The 17099-nt window shown below is 36.0% G+C and overlaps 1 protein-coding gene across 7 annotated transcripts in view; it reads right to left on the bottom strand.

Moving 5' to 3' along the window:
* Positions 1-17099, bottom strand: part of PIK3C3 (phosphatidylinositol 3-kinase catalytic subunit type 3) — a 126231-nt gene that overhangs the window by 65405 nt on the left and 43727 nt on the right. For all 7 annotated transcript variants that reach the window (XR_010151909.1, XM_001142812.6, XM_054672067.2 and 4 more), the window contains 3 exons: positions 11326-11511; positions 2401-2555; positions 429-519 (listed from right to left, as the gene is read on the bottom strand). Coding sequence is in view for 6 of the 7 variants with exons in the window: in XM_001142812.6 (XP_001142812.1) it covers positions 429-519; positions 2401-2555; positions 11326-11511 (432 nt within the window). In the remaining variant the exon portion in view is untranslated. The remainder of the gene's footprint in view (positions 1-428; positions 520-2400; positions 2556-11325; positions 11512-17099) is intronic.

Raw genomic sequence — 17099 nt, 5'->3', positions numbered from 1 at the left:
GTTTTATCTCAAAAATGTGTCTACTTATATGTATAGTTAAAAAGTTGCTTAGTGTATTATCTCTAATATCAAAGTTATACATTTCTACGATGTAATCACAAGCACTGACAACAATTACAGTAAGGTTCATAAACACATTGACAGTAAATATTCTGGGTTTCCCTAATAAAATATTTAAGCCTAGTTTATTTTCATATTGCATATGAATCCATTTATATGCCCAAAGCACCAATAAAATGACTCGAATTGAGGACTATCTGGTACTTTATGCTGAGGGGGAAAAGTTATAAACATGCATCATAAAGTAAGTTATTTAATAAAGTTGTAATATTTAGTTATTTAATCAAAATTGAGGTTTTAAAGACAAGTATAAAATGTTCATGCGGTAGGATCTCTCCTATAGGAAGCTGGAAAAGCTTTGTACTCACTTCCAGATTTTCGCCATCTGGAACTTCTTTTGTTTTTGATGCAGGAGGAGGTGAAGAGACTGAAGGAAGGGGGCTGGTTATAATTTGGGAGCTGAAAAAGTAATAAAAGAGATCACTGAGATGTAAAATACTCTGTCCATAAGAGAAGGCACAATTTTTTATGGAACAGTTCACTTCAATTGTGTCTAGTTAATGCAACACTTCCTAAAGTGTGTTCTGTGCAACACTAGAGTCACATTGTACTCTGGAAAAAGCGCATGGTCAAAGATTATGGGTAATGCCTCTTGGGAGATTTATGTGCAAGTCTGCATATTAAAGGTTTGGGTAAGTGCTGTTTGTTTGTTTGTTTGTTTGTTTAAGCCCATTTAGCTTTAAACTAGCATTTCCCAAACATATCTGGCCAAGATTCCCTCTTTTTAAAAACAAAATAGAGCTTTTATCTTCTTAAAAACATAACAGAGCTTAAAAAAAGAACTAAAAAAGAAACACACAAAATTAGTGACTAGTAGACCATAAGAATTGGAAAAGACTAGGTTACAGTTTTCACCCCATCATAAAATTCTGAATAGACTTTTACTTATAAAACGTTCTACATGGCATAGGGAAGAAAATAAATAAGCATGACTTGAGACTGAAGACCTCCAATATAGAGTGAGATAAAATATAAAGAGCATCTTCTCTTAAAAATAGAAAAATATAAAGTAGCCTGGGAAAGAAAAATTATTTTCCTCTTTTTCGGTTCTTCTCCAAATAAAACACACAACATAAAGCATAGCATAACCATAATCATAAAGAAAAATTCAAAAATCCAATTTTGAGCTCATGTAATAATTTAAATGACCGGACTGATTCAGGAAGTCTAAAATTTAGACCTGGTTTTGTCAATAACAAACCTAATGATCTTCACAAAACCATTTCATATCACTAAGGCTAAGATTTTTCACCCAACGGTTACTACTTTTTGCAAATTTTAAGATTCTCTGAAAAGCAAAAAGTAGAAAAAATGTGGGATTTGGAGTCAACTCTACCATTTGCAAGATACATAAAAGTTTGGGCAATTTACTTGAAGTCCATCTCTAAATTAGGGACAGGAATACGTACCTCAGAGGACAGTTGTAACACGATAATGTGTGTGGACACGTGGTACAGTATCAGATATACATTTGGGAACTCCTAATTTTTATATTGTTAATAGCTAACTTTTAATTCAAATAATATGCTATTATTTTCAGTTTAACTACTAAAGAGGTGTAAACAGCTAACAAAAAATGCAACTTTTTATTAAACTATTTGAGCTCACTAGCATGCTCCGTCCTTCTATTTCATCCATTTCTTTTTTTATTTCTTTTTTTTTTTTTTTGAGACGGAGTCTCGCTCTGTCGCCCAGGCTGGAGCGCACTGGTGCAATCTCAGCTTGCTGCACCCTCTACCTCCCGGGTGTCACCATGTTGGCCAGGCTGGTTTTGAACTTCTGACTCAAGTGATCTGCACACCTCGGCCTTTAAAGTGCTAGGATTACAGGCATGAGCCACCACACCTGCTCCTTCCATTTCATTTTAACATAAATAAGTAATAGTAGCTAAGACTTACTAAGCACTATGTATTAGACAGTTTCCTATGAGTGTTAATTCACTTAATGATTAAACAACCCTTAAAGATGAGTTAATATTGCTATCACCACTCTTAAGAAACCGGAGACACATAGAGAATATGTAATTTATGCAAGTTTACACAGCTAGTAAGTGGCAGAGTCAAGATTTTTAACTCAGGTATTCAGCCTTGATAGCCTGCAAAACACTATTCCCTAATATAGTAATTTGTGTGCTGTGAGTACACATGCAATATTCACTAGTAAAACTTCAAAATTAGTTAACACTAGCATTTGGTACATCTAAGGAAAGGAAAAGAGAAAACAATTTGAAAAGGGAAAAATTAACAAACTAGAAAATATGTCCTCCCTGGATATCCATACCTATCTATTTCTGCAGAATTTATTCCAGAATTTGACACATTTTCTGACACTGAACTCTGACTATCCTTCTTGGTAGGTTCCAATCCATTCTTTATATCATCAAAATTTTCGTATTTGAGAGCCTGGACCAATTGTAGTAGGTACATCAACAAATCCTGGAAAACAAAAAAAAGTAAAGTAATATTAGGAAAAGAATGCAAAATTATTAGACATAATTTATTCCTAAATATCAAGTAAACATTTTACTTTTATCTATCACTTTTCAGCTGTATTACTTTTGGCACGTCACCAAATTACTTAACTTCTCTGTGCCCCTCAGCCCCTTCATCTTTAAAATGGACATCATAATATAAACCTTAGAGAAGAGCATGAGGGTTAAATTAGTAAATAAAAGAAAGTCACAGTATAGTGTCCAGCACAGACTAAGTGGCCAGTAAATGACGTGTTTTAGGTAGTAGTTTCAAAAAAAAAAAAAAAAAAAAAGTGGGAAGGATTCAAGATGCTTTGCATAAAACTAAGAAATTATAGAAGGATCCTTTTTCTCAGTAATGGATCAGAAGAGTGCATTCTATGTTTAATATTACACAAGAAATTCCAAATTTTCAAGTTTTCAAAGCACTTCTGTTTAATGACTACTACTGGTTAGAATCTTTAAAAATCATCTGTTTTCTTTTTTCCTGAAAGCTCAAGTTTTAGAGAATTTGGATTGCTTCTTAAATGAAAGATCCTGTAAAACAGACATTTAAACATTTGATTAAGAGACATGCTTTCTATTCCTGCCAACTACCTAGAGATTTGAACAAAACAAATTGCTAAGGCTAAATTTTCCATAAGTGACAATCAATGAGATAACTTGGACTAAAAAGGTGTCAGTCAACAAAGTAGCTTTCACTTTACTGAGTTTTCCCTTAATAATAATAAAACTCTTTAATGTTTAGGATGGAAATGCTTCCAGTATTTCTCTATAAAGGTTGTCTTGACATACTTGTCCTCTTCCCAAGTATGTACTTTTTAAAATTTTACTTTTAAAAATAACTAAAAAGTGAAGAAAATTGCAAAGCTCAAAAAAATCTTAAATGTACGTATTATCTTCCAATTCTAATTGTCATTCACCCTGTTAGACACTTGAAACTCATAATCAGAAAATTCTGAGACTTTGGGACTACCAACTCAACTTCAGTCTCCTCTTTAAGCTCACAAACCAGGTTAAGTCTCCTGTAAATATTTCATGGTCCACACTTTCCTATTTGTAACAAGTATAGCACCTGTAATAACTTACTCTTGGTTTTTCCACTATTTTATAAACCAGGAGGACAGAGACCACCTGCCAGCAACCCATATTTCCTTATTTAATACTATAGGCATAACTCATTTTATTGTACCTTGCACACATTGCATTTTTTTTTTTTTTTTACAGAATGAAGGTTTGTAGCAACCCTGCACCCAAGCAGTCTATTGGCATCAGTTTTCCAACAGCATGCATTCACTCCATGTCTTTGTGTCACACTGTAGTTATTCACATAATATTTCAAACTTTTTCATTATTATTTTATCTGTTATGGTGATCTGTGATCAGTGATCTTTGATGTTACTATTGTAACCAGGGGTGCCACAAAGCGTACCCATATAGGATGGCACACTTAATCAATTAATGTTGAATGTGTTCTGACTAATCCAACAACCAGCCGTTTCCCTGTCTCTCTCCCTCTCCTAGGGCTTCCCTATTCCAAGACACAGCAATACTGCAATGAGGCCAATTAATAAACCTACAGTGCACTCTAAGTGTTCAAGTAAAAGGAAAAGATGCATGTCTCTCACTTTAAATCAAAAGCTAGAAATGATTAAGCTTAGTGAAGAAGGCACAGGAAAAGCCAAGATAGGTTGAAAGCTAAGTCTCTCATACCGAGCAGCCAAGGTACGAATGCAAAGGAAAAGTTCTTGAAGGATATTAAAAGGGAACCACAAATGAAAAGAAAGGTAAACACCCTTATTGCTGATATAGAAGTTTTGGTGGTCTGGGTAGATCAAACTAGCCACAACATTCCCATGGGTGAAAGCCCAATCCAGAGCAAGGCCCTAATTCTCTCCATTTCTATAAAAGCTGAGAAAGGTGAGGAAGCTGCAAAAGAAAAGTTGGAAGTTAAAAGAGGTTTGTTCATGAGATTTAAGGTAAGAAGTCATTTCCATAATATAAAAGCACAAAGCGAAGCAACAAGTACTGATGTAGAAACTGCAACAAGTTATTGATGCAGGTGACTATACTACACCACAAAGTTTCAGTGCAGATGAAACAGCCTTGTTTTAGAATAAGACACCATCTAAGACTCTCACAGCCATAGGCTGACTCTCTTGGTAAGGGTCTAATGTAGGCAGTGACTTTAAGTTGAAGCCACTGCTCATTCACCATTTCAGAAGTCCTAGGGCCCTTAAGAATTACGCTACATCTACATTGCCTGTGCTCTATAAACGGAAGAACAAAGCCTGAATGACATCACATCTGTTTAGAGCATGGTTTATGAATATTTAAGCCCACTGTTGAGACCCACTGTTCAGAAAAGAAGATTCCTTTCAAAATATTACTGCTCATAGACAATGTACCTGATCATCCAAGAGCTCCGATGGAGATGCAGAAGTTGAATGCCATTTACATTCCTGCTAACACAACATCCATTCTACTGCCCAAAAATCAAGAAGTCATTTCGACTTTCAAGTCTTATTATTTAAGAAACACATTTTGTGAGATCATAGCTTCCATAGACAGTGATTCCTGTAATGGATCTGGGCAAAATAAATTGAAAAGCTTCTAGAAAGGATTCATCATTCTAGATGTCATTAAGAACATTTGAGCTTCATGGGGGAAGGTCAAAATAGCAAGATTAACAGGAGTTTGGAAGAAGTTGATTCTAACTTTCTTGGCTAACTTTGAGGGGCTGAAGACTTCAGTGCCTGTAATCCCAGCACTTTGGGAGGCCGAGGTGGGTGGATCACCCGAAGTCAGGAGTTCAAGGCCAGCCTGGCTAACATGGCGAAACCCTGTCTCTACTAAAAATACAAAAATTAGGTGGGCGCAGTGGCATACGCCTGTAATCTCAGCTACTCGGGAGGCTGAGGCAGGAGACTTGCTTGAACCCAGGAGGCAGAGGTTGCAGTAAGCCAAGATCATGCCACTGCACTCCAGCCTGGGCAACAGAAGGAGACTCCATCTCAACAACAACAAAAAAGACTTCAGTGGAGGAAGTAAATGCAGAAGTCACGAAAATAGCAAAAAAAACTAGAATTAGAGGTGCAGCCTGAACATGTGACTGAATTGCTGCAATCTCATGCTAAAACTTGAACAGATGAAGAGTTGCTTCTTATGGATGAGCAGCAAAGAGTAGTTTCTTGAGATGCGATCTATGCTTGGTGAAGATGCTGTGAACATTATTGAAATGACAACAAAAGATTCAAAATACTCCATAAACATAGTTGTTAAAGCAGTGACAGTATTTGAGAGGGAGGACTGACTTCAATTTTGAAAGAAGTTCTACTGTGGATAAAATGCTAACAAGCAGCATTGCATGCTGCAGACAAATCTTTTGTGAAAAAAAGAGTCAATGGGTGTGGCAAAGTTTACGTTCGTTTTATTTTAGGAAATTGCCACAGGTAACCCAACCTTCTGCAACCATCACCCTGATCATTCAGTTGTCATAAACATCAAGGCAAGACCCTTGACTACCAAAAAGACTACAACTTGCCAAGGGCTCAGATGATTGTTAAAATTTTTAGCAATATTTTAAAAAAAGATATGTACATTGCTTTTCTAGACATAATGCTTACATTATGTAAGCATTACATAATGTACATTACATAATGTAAGCATTACATAATGTACATTACATAATGTAGTCTACATACTTAGACTACAGTATAATTTAATATATAAACATACAGCAAAATTATATTTATAAATTTTACACGTACTAGGAAACCAAAAAATTCATATGACTCACTTTATTGTGACATTTGCTTTATTGCAGAGGTCTGGACCAAACCTGCAATATCTCTGAGGTATGACTGTATATTTCTCTTTTGTTCAGAATTTATATCTCACACCAAATAATTTTTAAAAAGGTCATTAGGCAAACACTAACAAAGAGTAATACATATGACTTCATCATAAATATAAATTAAATGGAAGATTATGTGGCTTATTAATTCTTGTTCAAATATGTCAATGTCAGGAGTCAGGGAAATCAAGTCTCTCTATAGTGTTGTTTCTAAAACCCACTTTTTAATTGGAGCAATAAACATCTGATTTTCTATTATCATAGTTGAGATTCATGGCATCCAATAACTATACATAAAATTACATGTTGTTTCCTAAGGAAAAAAGTATTATATAACAGAAAATTAAACAATATGTTTAATGGCAGGTATCCCTCTTTGGAGGTATAAGTAATTCAGTTTCACTGCCAGCCTTCATTCGGAATGCTGCTCAATCTATTACCTGTGTGCTTTCCTAATTACAGAAAAGAGTTAACCATATAAAATAAAAAAGGCTGCGGTATTAAATTCCCCAGGAAGGGGAAATTCAGTAGAAAACTTTTCTAAGTCACTTATCATCATCTGATTTCTTGGTCATTACATATTCTATATTCAAACTATACTTTCCTTCATTTGTATGAAAATGAATTAACTTCAATAGTAAGTACAGAGTCTGTTTTCTCATTATATACTCATGTCTTGAAAAATATAAAAGTCCTCCAAGCATGAAGGACATAAGCATTGGAGTAAAACAAAGCAAAAAAGTAAAAAAAAAACAGGCTTCCATCTCAGGCAATTCTGTAAATACTTCCCAAGAGCTATGAAATTTTTACTAGATAGTGATCACCATTTTTCTCAAGAGTGAGTTAATTCTAATGCTTCAAAGTGCAAATGTGAAGTCCCATATCAAAATCACTCAGTGACTTCCCATTTCTTATTGAATTAAGAATAACTCTCCATAGAGGCATTTTCAGTTAGAGACATGGGTTCCGATTTTGCCTCTCAATGGCTACTACATATATCCCACACTCCTGTCTAAGTGACATACTTTCCATTCTTCCTGTACTTTCAGTTCCCTTGCTCTTGCTCATATTGCTTTCTCTACCTGGAATATAAACTCCAAACGTAAAAATTCTACATTTCCTTCAACTCAAATGCCACTTCTTCATTAAATTCTAATATGGGATCTGTCTCCTTTTGAACTACACAGCAGTAGGAAATATGATTTAAAAATTTCAAAATAATGCAAGATAAAGAATAGCCATTAAAAAAATCCTAAATCAGATATTAACAAATCAAATTCAGACAGTATTGAGATTTATTTTACAAGTGTATGGCTGATAAAACATTAGGAAATGTATCAGCATACTTACAGTAGACTGATAAAAATGAGACACTATATGATATGAACGAGTGTCAAAAGCGTGTTTGATAATACACAGAAGCCATTCTTGATTTAAACACACAGAAAAAGAAAAGAACAAACAGAGACAGGGAGAAACTTTAAATATAAATGAGAGCATTTGACTGAAACCAGTAAGCAACACACATTAGAGTGAAATACTGAAAGCATACCCACAATGAGCAACAAGACAAAGATGAATATTGAACTACTTTTATTCACATTACTTGCAGCTTTTAGCTAATGCAATGAAAAACTAGACTGCTTTTCAGCTACCATAATGCTATACCTACAAAATATAAGAAGCAACCTAACATCTATTAGAGTAAGAAAAGTCAATAAAGTGATGAGATAAAACAAATACTGTAACAGAAACAGTTTTCCTTTTAACTAAGAAATGTAAATAAAAGATAAATGGGGTGGGCTAGTTTATAATAGTAACAATAATATAATTGCCAGGGAATAAATCAAAATGTTAAGAATGTATATGATTTTAGTAAAATTGATAAGTGAGTGAATAAAAAATCATATGCCACTGTGATGGAAGATATGTCATAAAGGTGTCAATATTTTTATAATACGCAAACATAATGTAATTCCACTTAAGATTCTGGTGCAGTTTTAAGAAAATGATAAAATTATTCTAAAATTCATGGAAAGAACAAATGTAAAAAAACTATAAATAAAATTATAAAAAAAAAGGAAACAAGAAAAGCTTTGTCTAGTCATATATTTAAAGTATTATAAAGGAACAAATTTTTTAAAAGTATAAGACAAGGGTAAAAAGACTTATGGGGATTGTCTGCAAAATGTAAAAAGCAGATATCTTTTGGCTCAATAATTCTAACGCAAGCAGTTTATTCAAGAATATGATTTTTTAGGCCGGGTGTGGTGGCTCACGCCTGTAATCCCAGCACTTTGGGAGGCCGAGGGGGGCGGATCACGATGTCAGGAGATCAAGACCATCCTGGCTAACACGGTGAAACCCCGTCTCTACTAAAAAAGAAATTCAAAAAAGTATCCGGGGGTGGTGGCGGGCACCTGCAGTCCCAGCTACTTGGGAGGCTGAGGCCGTAGAATGGCGTGAACCCGGGAGGCAGAGCTTTCAGTGAGCTGAGATCATGCCACTGCATTCCAGCCTAGGAGACAGAGCAAGACTCCATCTCAAAAAAAAAAAAAAAAGAATATGATTTTTAAAACATACCCACCTACCCTCCCCTACACACCTCTTCACTAAAATATAGTTACAGGAAAAGAATGGGAACAACAGCCTATAAAAGAGGCCCAATGGTTAAGTAAATTAACAAAAAAATTCACAGTAAAATATCATGCTGTTATTTAGAAAGAATAAGTCAGATCTACAGTGACAGAGTTCAGGATATACTAAAATAAAAAGGACAAAATATAGCATGCTGGCATTGAAATTTTTTTTGTTATTCCTAACAAGCCCCTTTCAATCACACCTGAGTTTATGTTCATGAGGTAACTTTTGGAAAGCCCCTAAAGATGGGGGTTGGCTGAGAGAAAAGCCAGCTATGTGATTAGAGGGTGGGACTTTAAGCTCTACCCCCTCAACCTCTGGGGAACAGAGAGAACTGAAGATTGACTTAATCACCAGCAGCCAATGATTTAATCAATCGTGCCAATGTAATGGCACTTCCACAAAAACTCTGATTTTTTTCTGCTTTTCTCAGAAAAGCACAGCACTCTGAGAGCTTTTGGGTTGGTGAAGAAGAATGCACCCACGTGCCAGGAGGGTGCTATACTGCAAACTCCATGGGGACAGAAGCTCCTGTGCTCAGGACCTCAACCCATGTGTCATTTCAACTAGCTGTTCATCTGCAACCTTTAAGATACCCTTCATAATAAATCAATAGTAGTAAGTAATGTTTTCCTGAGTTTTTTGAGTCATTCTGGCAAATTATCATTTCATCTAGCTGTTCATCTGTATCCTTTAGGATACCCTTCATAATAAATCAATAGTAAGTAATGTTTCCCTGAGTTTTGTGAGTCATTCTAGCAAATTATCACACCCAAGGAGAGGGTTATGGGAGCCCCCTGATTTGTTAAAGCCAGTAGGCCAGAAGTCAGAAGGATGTAATCTAGTAGAGGTTAGGGGGTTGGGGTGGAGAGACTGAGCAGTGTTACAGATGAAACAAGATTGGTTATAAATTGGCAACTGCTGAAGACAGATGAATTATTTGTTGGGGTTCATTATACTATTTACTTTAGTGTTTAAATTTCACCATAATTAAATACACACATACAATGATCAACTTTAATAAATATTTAATTTGCTTCTTGAAATTCAGATACCACTAATTCAAAATGAGCTCACTGTCCCCTCCCTCTTAAAAAGGTATTTGATAATAGTTGTTCTATGCGATCGACATTGCTATATATATTGAAGCTTGAGAAGTTACTCCACATCCCATAAAGTACTGCTGGCTAGCATAAACTATTAGGTTATGTTTAAGAACATATTCACCCTATAAAAATTAAGAAAACAAGTTGCTGGATTAGTCTATCTCATAAAGAATTATTAAAGCCCAAAATCCAGCAATGCTTTTTGTCAAAAAAGTGTTCTTCCTTCCCTGATGGCCTTACATGAACAGTCATGTGCCGCATAACAATGCTTCAGCCAAGACAGGACCACATATATGACAGTAATCCCCTAAGATTATAATACTCTGTTTTTACTGTACCTTTTCTAGGTTTAGATACACAAATACTTAGCATTGCGTTACAACTGCCTAAGGTATTTAGTACAACAACATGCTATACAGGTTTGTAACCTAGGAGTACACAGCCTCAGTGTGTAGTAGGCTTTACCATCTAGGTTTGGGTAAGTATACTCCATGATGTCTGCACAAAGATGAAATCTCCTAAGGACACATTTCTCAGAACACTTCCCTGTCATTAACTGATAAATAACTGTATATGAATAGCCAGCATATAGTTGGCAATCTTTGCTTTCCAAGGATCCAAAACCCCTTCAGAAAATCTACATATACATATAATTGTCATCAGCTGAAAGTTTAAAAGGCGAGTTTGAAGGAGAGGAAGATGACCATGCATCTCTATGCTTTAAAGGCCCCAAGGGCTTTTCAAGGCTACAATTAAATGTGGCTTGTTGTATACTGACTGATAGAGGAGATCTGAATTATTCCCTAGCTGGTGCTGCATTCAACCATTTTTCACTAGAATTCCTTCTTCCAGACAGAGCAATACAAGCTCTGCTGCCAGGTAAATGTCCTGGGAGAGACTGTCCTATCACGTAACAGATCAGGAAGTAAATTTTCATTTCACAGAGGAGTCCTCTGAGGCATATTTTAATTTTCCTTCTGAAAACACACCTAGTATATCCTCTTCCCTTCTAAAAATCTCTTGCATGTGCACACACTCTCTCTCTCACTCTCACACACACATACACACATAGTTTATAATTAGGCTCTAGTTTAAAATGACCCATTGAAGCAGAATAATAAATAATAATGCACCTCATCATCGGCCTGTCGCAACCGGGCAACAGCATAACGCCTCACAGTTGGGTTGGTGTAATGAGAGGATAACAGCTCCAAGGAGTCCTCTACATCCATCGGCTTCCATTTTCCCAGAAGTTCCAAGGCCTGTTTGGCCTCTTGAGGTAGATCCCAATTAACACATTTCAAGAATTTTGTCAAGGCCTAAAATCAGAAAATATTTAAAAATTAGAAACAGCCTATTTCCTGGGATAGAGAAGTTGACTAGGCAGAGTTCCACTTGGTCCTAATGACAGAGCCACGGAGTCAGTGATAGACTCCTTGTGTAAGCACTAAATGAAGTTATATATATGATCTTATAGAAGCACTGCAGGACAGAAAAAAAGCACGTTCCCTGTATCTTTATATTTTCCAGGCCAAATCATTTGCGAGCACTATGAATTTTTTAATTTGTTTTGGCTTTTCTTCATTTTTCTATTGTTATTTTAAAATACTGCAGGGCTCAAGACATGGAAATAGTTGAGGCATTTCTCACGAACTCTAAGATGCCTTAGAGAAAACCTATATTTTACAACAGAAAATACTGCAACCACTGAGCGAAGGGCCGGAAGCCATGCTAGGGCAGAAATTCCCAATAGCCTCACTCTCGATCGCCTCCCCTAGAGTATGACCACCGGCTTTCGCAGATACTTAAACATGAAGACTCAAACGATGTGGAGTATGTACGTATCTCTGTGAAGTAACTACTTAAAAAGATAGGCAATCCAACAAAACCTCAAAACAGAAGCATAAAAATGGGTAAGTACAGAAACAGCAGCAAACAGTCTATGATTTGGCTGGTTGTACATCTTTCTGCAACCTCACTCCCTTGAATAGGCAGCACACGGAAGTTTTCACAAGACTGTCAGTTAAGCAAATTGTCTTGGAGTATATCACTCATTGCACAAACAGTAAGTCCTTTTTTAAGAAAGGTACACACTTCTTGGCCAGGTGTGGTGGCTCATGCCTATAATCCCAGCACTTTCAGATTCTCAGTCAGGAGAATTGCTTGAGGCCAGGAGTTCAAGACCAGCCTGAGCAACACAGCAAGAACTCATCTCTACAAAAACAAATGAAAATAAAGAAAAGCATGTACTTGCTTTCCATAAAAAGCAATACTTATTGCTAGGTCTCAAAGGCAACACTTTCCTGGCTGAACCCAAGATGTTTTCTTCTTCTTTGTCTTCCTCTGTTGCTATTTGTTGAAAAATAGGTAACTTGAAAATGTTAAGACCCCTGCTCTGCCCAACCAAAATCTTTTTATTAGTAAACTAATCAATTCCTCAAGAAAATGTCTACTTGGACAATAAAACACAATTTCTGTTAGTATGACACTAAATGAACCTTCATACCCATCCCCTAACTTATTCTTGATTTTATTAAGAAAAACGGCACTATGGAGATTGTCTAGTTCAATGCTTAAATTGTATATAACCTCAGCAAAGATAAATGGCTTGCCCATCACCTCAAAATGGTGCATGAGCTAGATGTAGAACTCAGGTCCACCAATTCTCAGCCCCATACTTCTTCCACCAGATGGTGCTTCCTTACCATTAAGGCGCTCCATTCCCTAGTTAGTCCCATTCCCCTTGGAGCCATTACTCTGACAACACTAATCTCCTGAATCCATTCCAGTACCTTTCAATTATTTCCTAGCAATATCTCCTATATTTGTCTTCAGCCTGATTCTCATTATATGACACATCTGGAGTTGGACAGAGCCTTCTAGCTAAGAAACTAAATACGAGTTTCTCTTCTAATCATTTCATACAAACTCTTAGAAGCTCAAGTTGGAAGTGATCTTAGCACAAATTTCCTATTGTTAGCAGAAATACCCCACAACATGAATGCCAAAAAGAGACCCAATATTTACTTAAGTGACTCCAGGAACTAATTTCCAAAATAGCCATTATATTCATAGAAAGCTAAGCCATTTTTGTTTTGTTTTGATTTTAACTACAATGAACCAAAAGACAAAAATGTCTTCATATTGTTTTTTCTAATTGGTTAGTTTCATTCTTTGTAGAGAATGGGAGTAAATTTAGCCCCATACGATGTGGACAACCTTTCCAATATTTGAAGATAATTGCCATACTGTTACAAAGTGGTTTCAACTAGATGATAGGACATTCTAATTTGTAAATAAACAAATAACCTTGGCTTCTTTCTCAAAACATTTCATTGCTACCACTTACCACAATGCAAACCTGTTTCATTAACCTCTCATTGCCCTTCCATGCTTCAGCCCAGTTAACTTACATTAACAATGTCTCTCTAACCCCTGTGTACATTCCTCCCATATACTCTTCATCAAACAGGGATATCATCTCCTCTAAAGTCATCTTGTTGAAAGTTTTATAGGAAGTTTTCGGCAACTTTCAGCTATTCCTTTAGAAGCTGGCTCAATTTTACTACTGTCATTTAAATGATGTTCTTCTAACTGCCAAATGTTTTCGTGGGCATTTTTATCTCTATAACTGGAGTCTGCATTCCCCAAGGACAGCTGTCCATTTCCTCTACACCTCCTGCACACCATTTAATATAATGCTCCCTTTCTGTATAGAACACAGATTGCCCTACTAACTTATTCCATGAATTTATTTTCCACTTCTAAAACGTATTTCTAGGTTGAATGTGGAAACAAAGCAATACTTCTTAAATAATGACAGTGAAAGCTTTTCCATTTCACAGTACATCAGCAGTCTTAATAGAAATGTGCAGGTATGTACTTATTATAAGCAAATCTTGTAGCATGCCGATGTACTCAATTCAATAACTGAAACAATCTAAAACTTAGATTCTCAGATTTATAGACTTATTAGCAAGATTTATGAAGTATGCTGCTGCCAAAAAACATAAGGCACTGTACAAAGAATTTCACAACTTTTTAATGTTAAATGTTACAAATGTAAACACGGAGCCAACAGAATGAAGAAGAAAACAAGGAGTCAAAGAATAAGAAAGACAAAAAGTAAGAATTTGAAGACAGCAATAATAATGGCCTTTTTAAATGACCCTAGGTCTTTTAAAGATGCTTTACTGATCCATGTAAAGATGTAAAGAGAATTGTAAAGAGCAATTCTCTCTCTGTGTGTAACTTCCACAGATTACTGGAGAGCACAGGCTGTAGAGCCAGGGTGTTTGGGTTCCAATTATAATTCCTGGCTCTATCTATTATTAGCTGACTAAACTGAAGCACATTAACTTTTAAGAGACCTTTTTCATAGGCTTGTGGTGAAGATTAAGTTAATGAATGTAAAATGTTTGTAACAGTATCCTATATATATATAGTAAATAGTTTATCATCAGTTATTATTTTTATTCTATTTCTGATATTGACATCAAATGTTAGCTTTACTATATGTGTTACTATGTTTTATTCATTTGATCTGAAAATCACCAGTTGTCTCCTATTCTTAGAATCACAATCACCCCAGAACTGAAAATACTATATCTCATATATATATTCCTAATTTAAACTTCTACCAACTAAATTCTCAGAAATGTCTATTTTGCTGCTTTTCCAATGCTTTTGATTCCAAATACTCAAACATGAAAACATCTCATTCTTTTCTTCCCACTTGCCATATATCCTTACTGATATGGTGTGGCTGTGTCCCCACCCAAATCTCATCTTCAGCTCCCACGTGTTATGAGAGGGACATGGTGGGAGGTAACTGAATCATGTGGGCAGGTCTTTCTCATGCTGTTCTCATGATAGTGAGTAAGTCTCATGAGATCTGATGGCTATATAAGGGGGAGTTTCCTTGCACAAGCTCCCTTTGCTTGCTGCCATCCACGTAAGACATGACTTGCTCTTCCTTGCCTTCCATCATGATTGTGAGGCCTCCCCAGTCACATGAAATTGTAAGTCCATTAAAATTCTTTTTCTTCTCAGTCTCAGGTATGTCTTTATCAGAAGTGTGAAAGCGGAATAATACAGTAAATTGGTACCAAAAGTGGGGTATGAATGCACACGGATATAAATCCATCAGGTTCAGGCCTAACCCCTGGCCATTGTCTCCAAAGTCAACTTACTTGTATAGCTTCTTCTCCATCCCTTGCCCTCCAAAACTGTTCTCTAAGTCAGTGTATGATTCTCCTAATTATGTCACTTTTTTTCATTTTCTGCTCTGCTCCAATCTACCCTAGTTTGTACTCCTTAAAATATCACTTGTTAGGCCAGCGTGCTGACTCAAACCTGTAATCCCAGCACTTTGGGAGGCTGAGGCAGGTTGATCACCTGAGGTCAGTAGTTCAAGACCAGGCTGACCAACATGGTGAAACCCTGTCTACTAAAAAGACAAAATTAGCCGGCGTGGTGGTGCACGCCTGTAATCCCAGCTACTTGGGAGGCTGAGACAGGAGAATCACTTGAACCTGGGAGGGGGAGGTTGCAGTGAGCCGAGATCGTGCCATTGCACTCCAGCCTGGGCAACAAGAGTGAAACTCTGTCTCCAAAGAAAAAAAGAGAAGTACAATATCACTTGTTAACACACATTTTCCTGCTTTAGTCGTTTCTTGTCGCCAGTAAAATTGAATTCCTAAGGGTATAATTTGAGGCTCATAACAATCTGATGCTATCTTTTCTATTTCATAACCATTCATGCAAAACTGTTTCCTGAACCTAACAGCCTACCTTACTCATGCTTTCCTGCCCCATAAAAAAATGACCACCAAATAAAAAATGCTATCAAAGTCTGCTCACACTTTAAGGGCAATCTTTGTTCTGTGAAACCTTCCTCATGTCACAGCACACTGATCTGGCCATCCTCCACATTTATATTATATTAATTACTTATATGTTTATTAAGACAGTGACCCTTAATCAATTACTATGCTATACTTCCTAATTTTAATTATGTGTAAATATCTTTACCCCAAAACAATTTTAATTTATATGAATACAAGGACATGATACCTGAAAGCTCATAGTCTTATATAATGCTAGGCCAAGAGGTGATAATGAATACTTGCTGAACTGAATTCATTTATCCCATGGGTCACCATCAATTTCTTGTCAGGAGACACAAATATGATGATTGTCCTCATGTCACTGTCTCAGAAACAGCCTTATAAGAACACTCAGTGCATCACTATTATCTTCACTATACATGACTCTTCCAACTGCTTTTTTCCCCCAAGCATAATCAAAAGGCATGGAGTTAATTTAAATTAGTATTTTTATAAGAAAAAAGTCCATTGTAAAAGCAGGTTGGTGCAAAAGTAATTGCAGTTTTTGTCAAATAGTTTTGAAAAATTACAGTATTCATATTTCAGGTTCCACAGAAATGGGTCACTTCCTACATGCTATAAACTGTGAATTTGAAAATACTTCATAAATTTAAATGGTAACAAATTTAATTGAACAAAGTTATTACTATGAACTTTCTGGGTGAAACATCAAGTCCTGACTAGAAGGTTTTCATCTGAAATACTTAGGTCATTAAGGAAAAAAAAGGTGGTAGAAAGACAAAATTTAATTAAAAAATAAAAAGTGTAACTTTGTGAGAACCAATTTCCTCCAATTTGTTTTCTGAGCACTGCCTTCTCTCTAGTAAAGCTTTTCAGCCCCAGGGCCCAAATGTCAAGTAACCTAAATCATAATTTCTGAGAGTCTGACGCTAAAAGAATTTCTTTCTGTAAATAAATTAATGGGTGGAGTATGAGAGTATCCGTTTTTCACAAAACCCATCTGAAATTATTACAAGGTTACAAATGTGGCTGTGTGAATAATTCCTCTGGTCACTTCA

The sequence above is a fragment of the Pan troglodytes genome, chromosome 17 (assembly GCF_028858775.2).
Source record: "Pan troglodytes isolate AG18354 chromosome 17, NHGRI_mPanTro3-v2.0_pri, whole genome shotgun sequence".
Classification (NCBI taxonomy): Eukaryota; Metazoa; Chordata; class Mammalia; order Primates; family Hominidae; genus Pan; species Pan troglodytes.
This window is presented reverse-complemented; position numbering and strand designations above follow the sequence as displayed.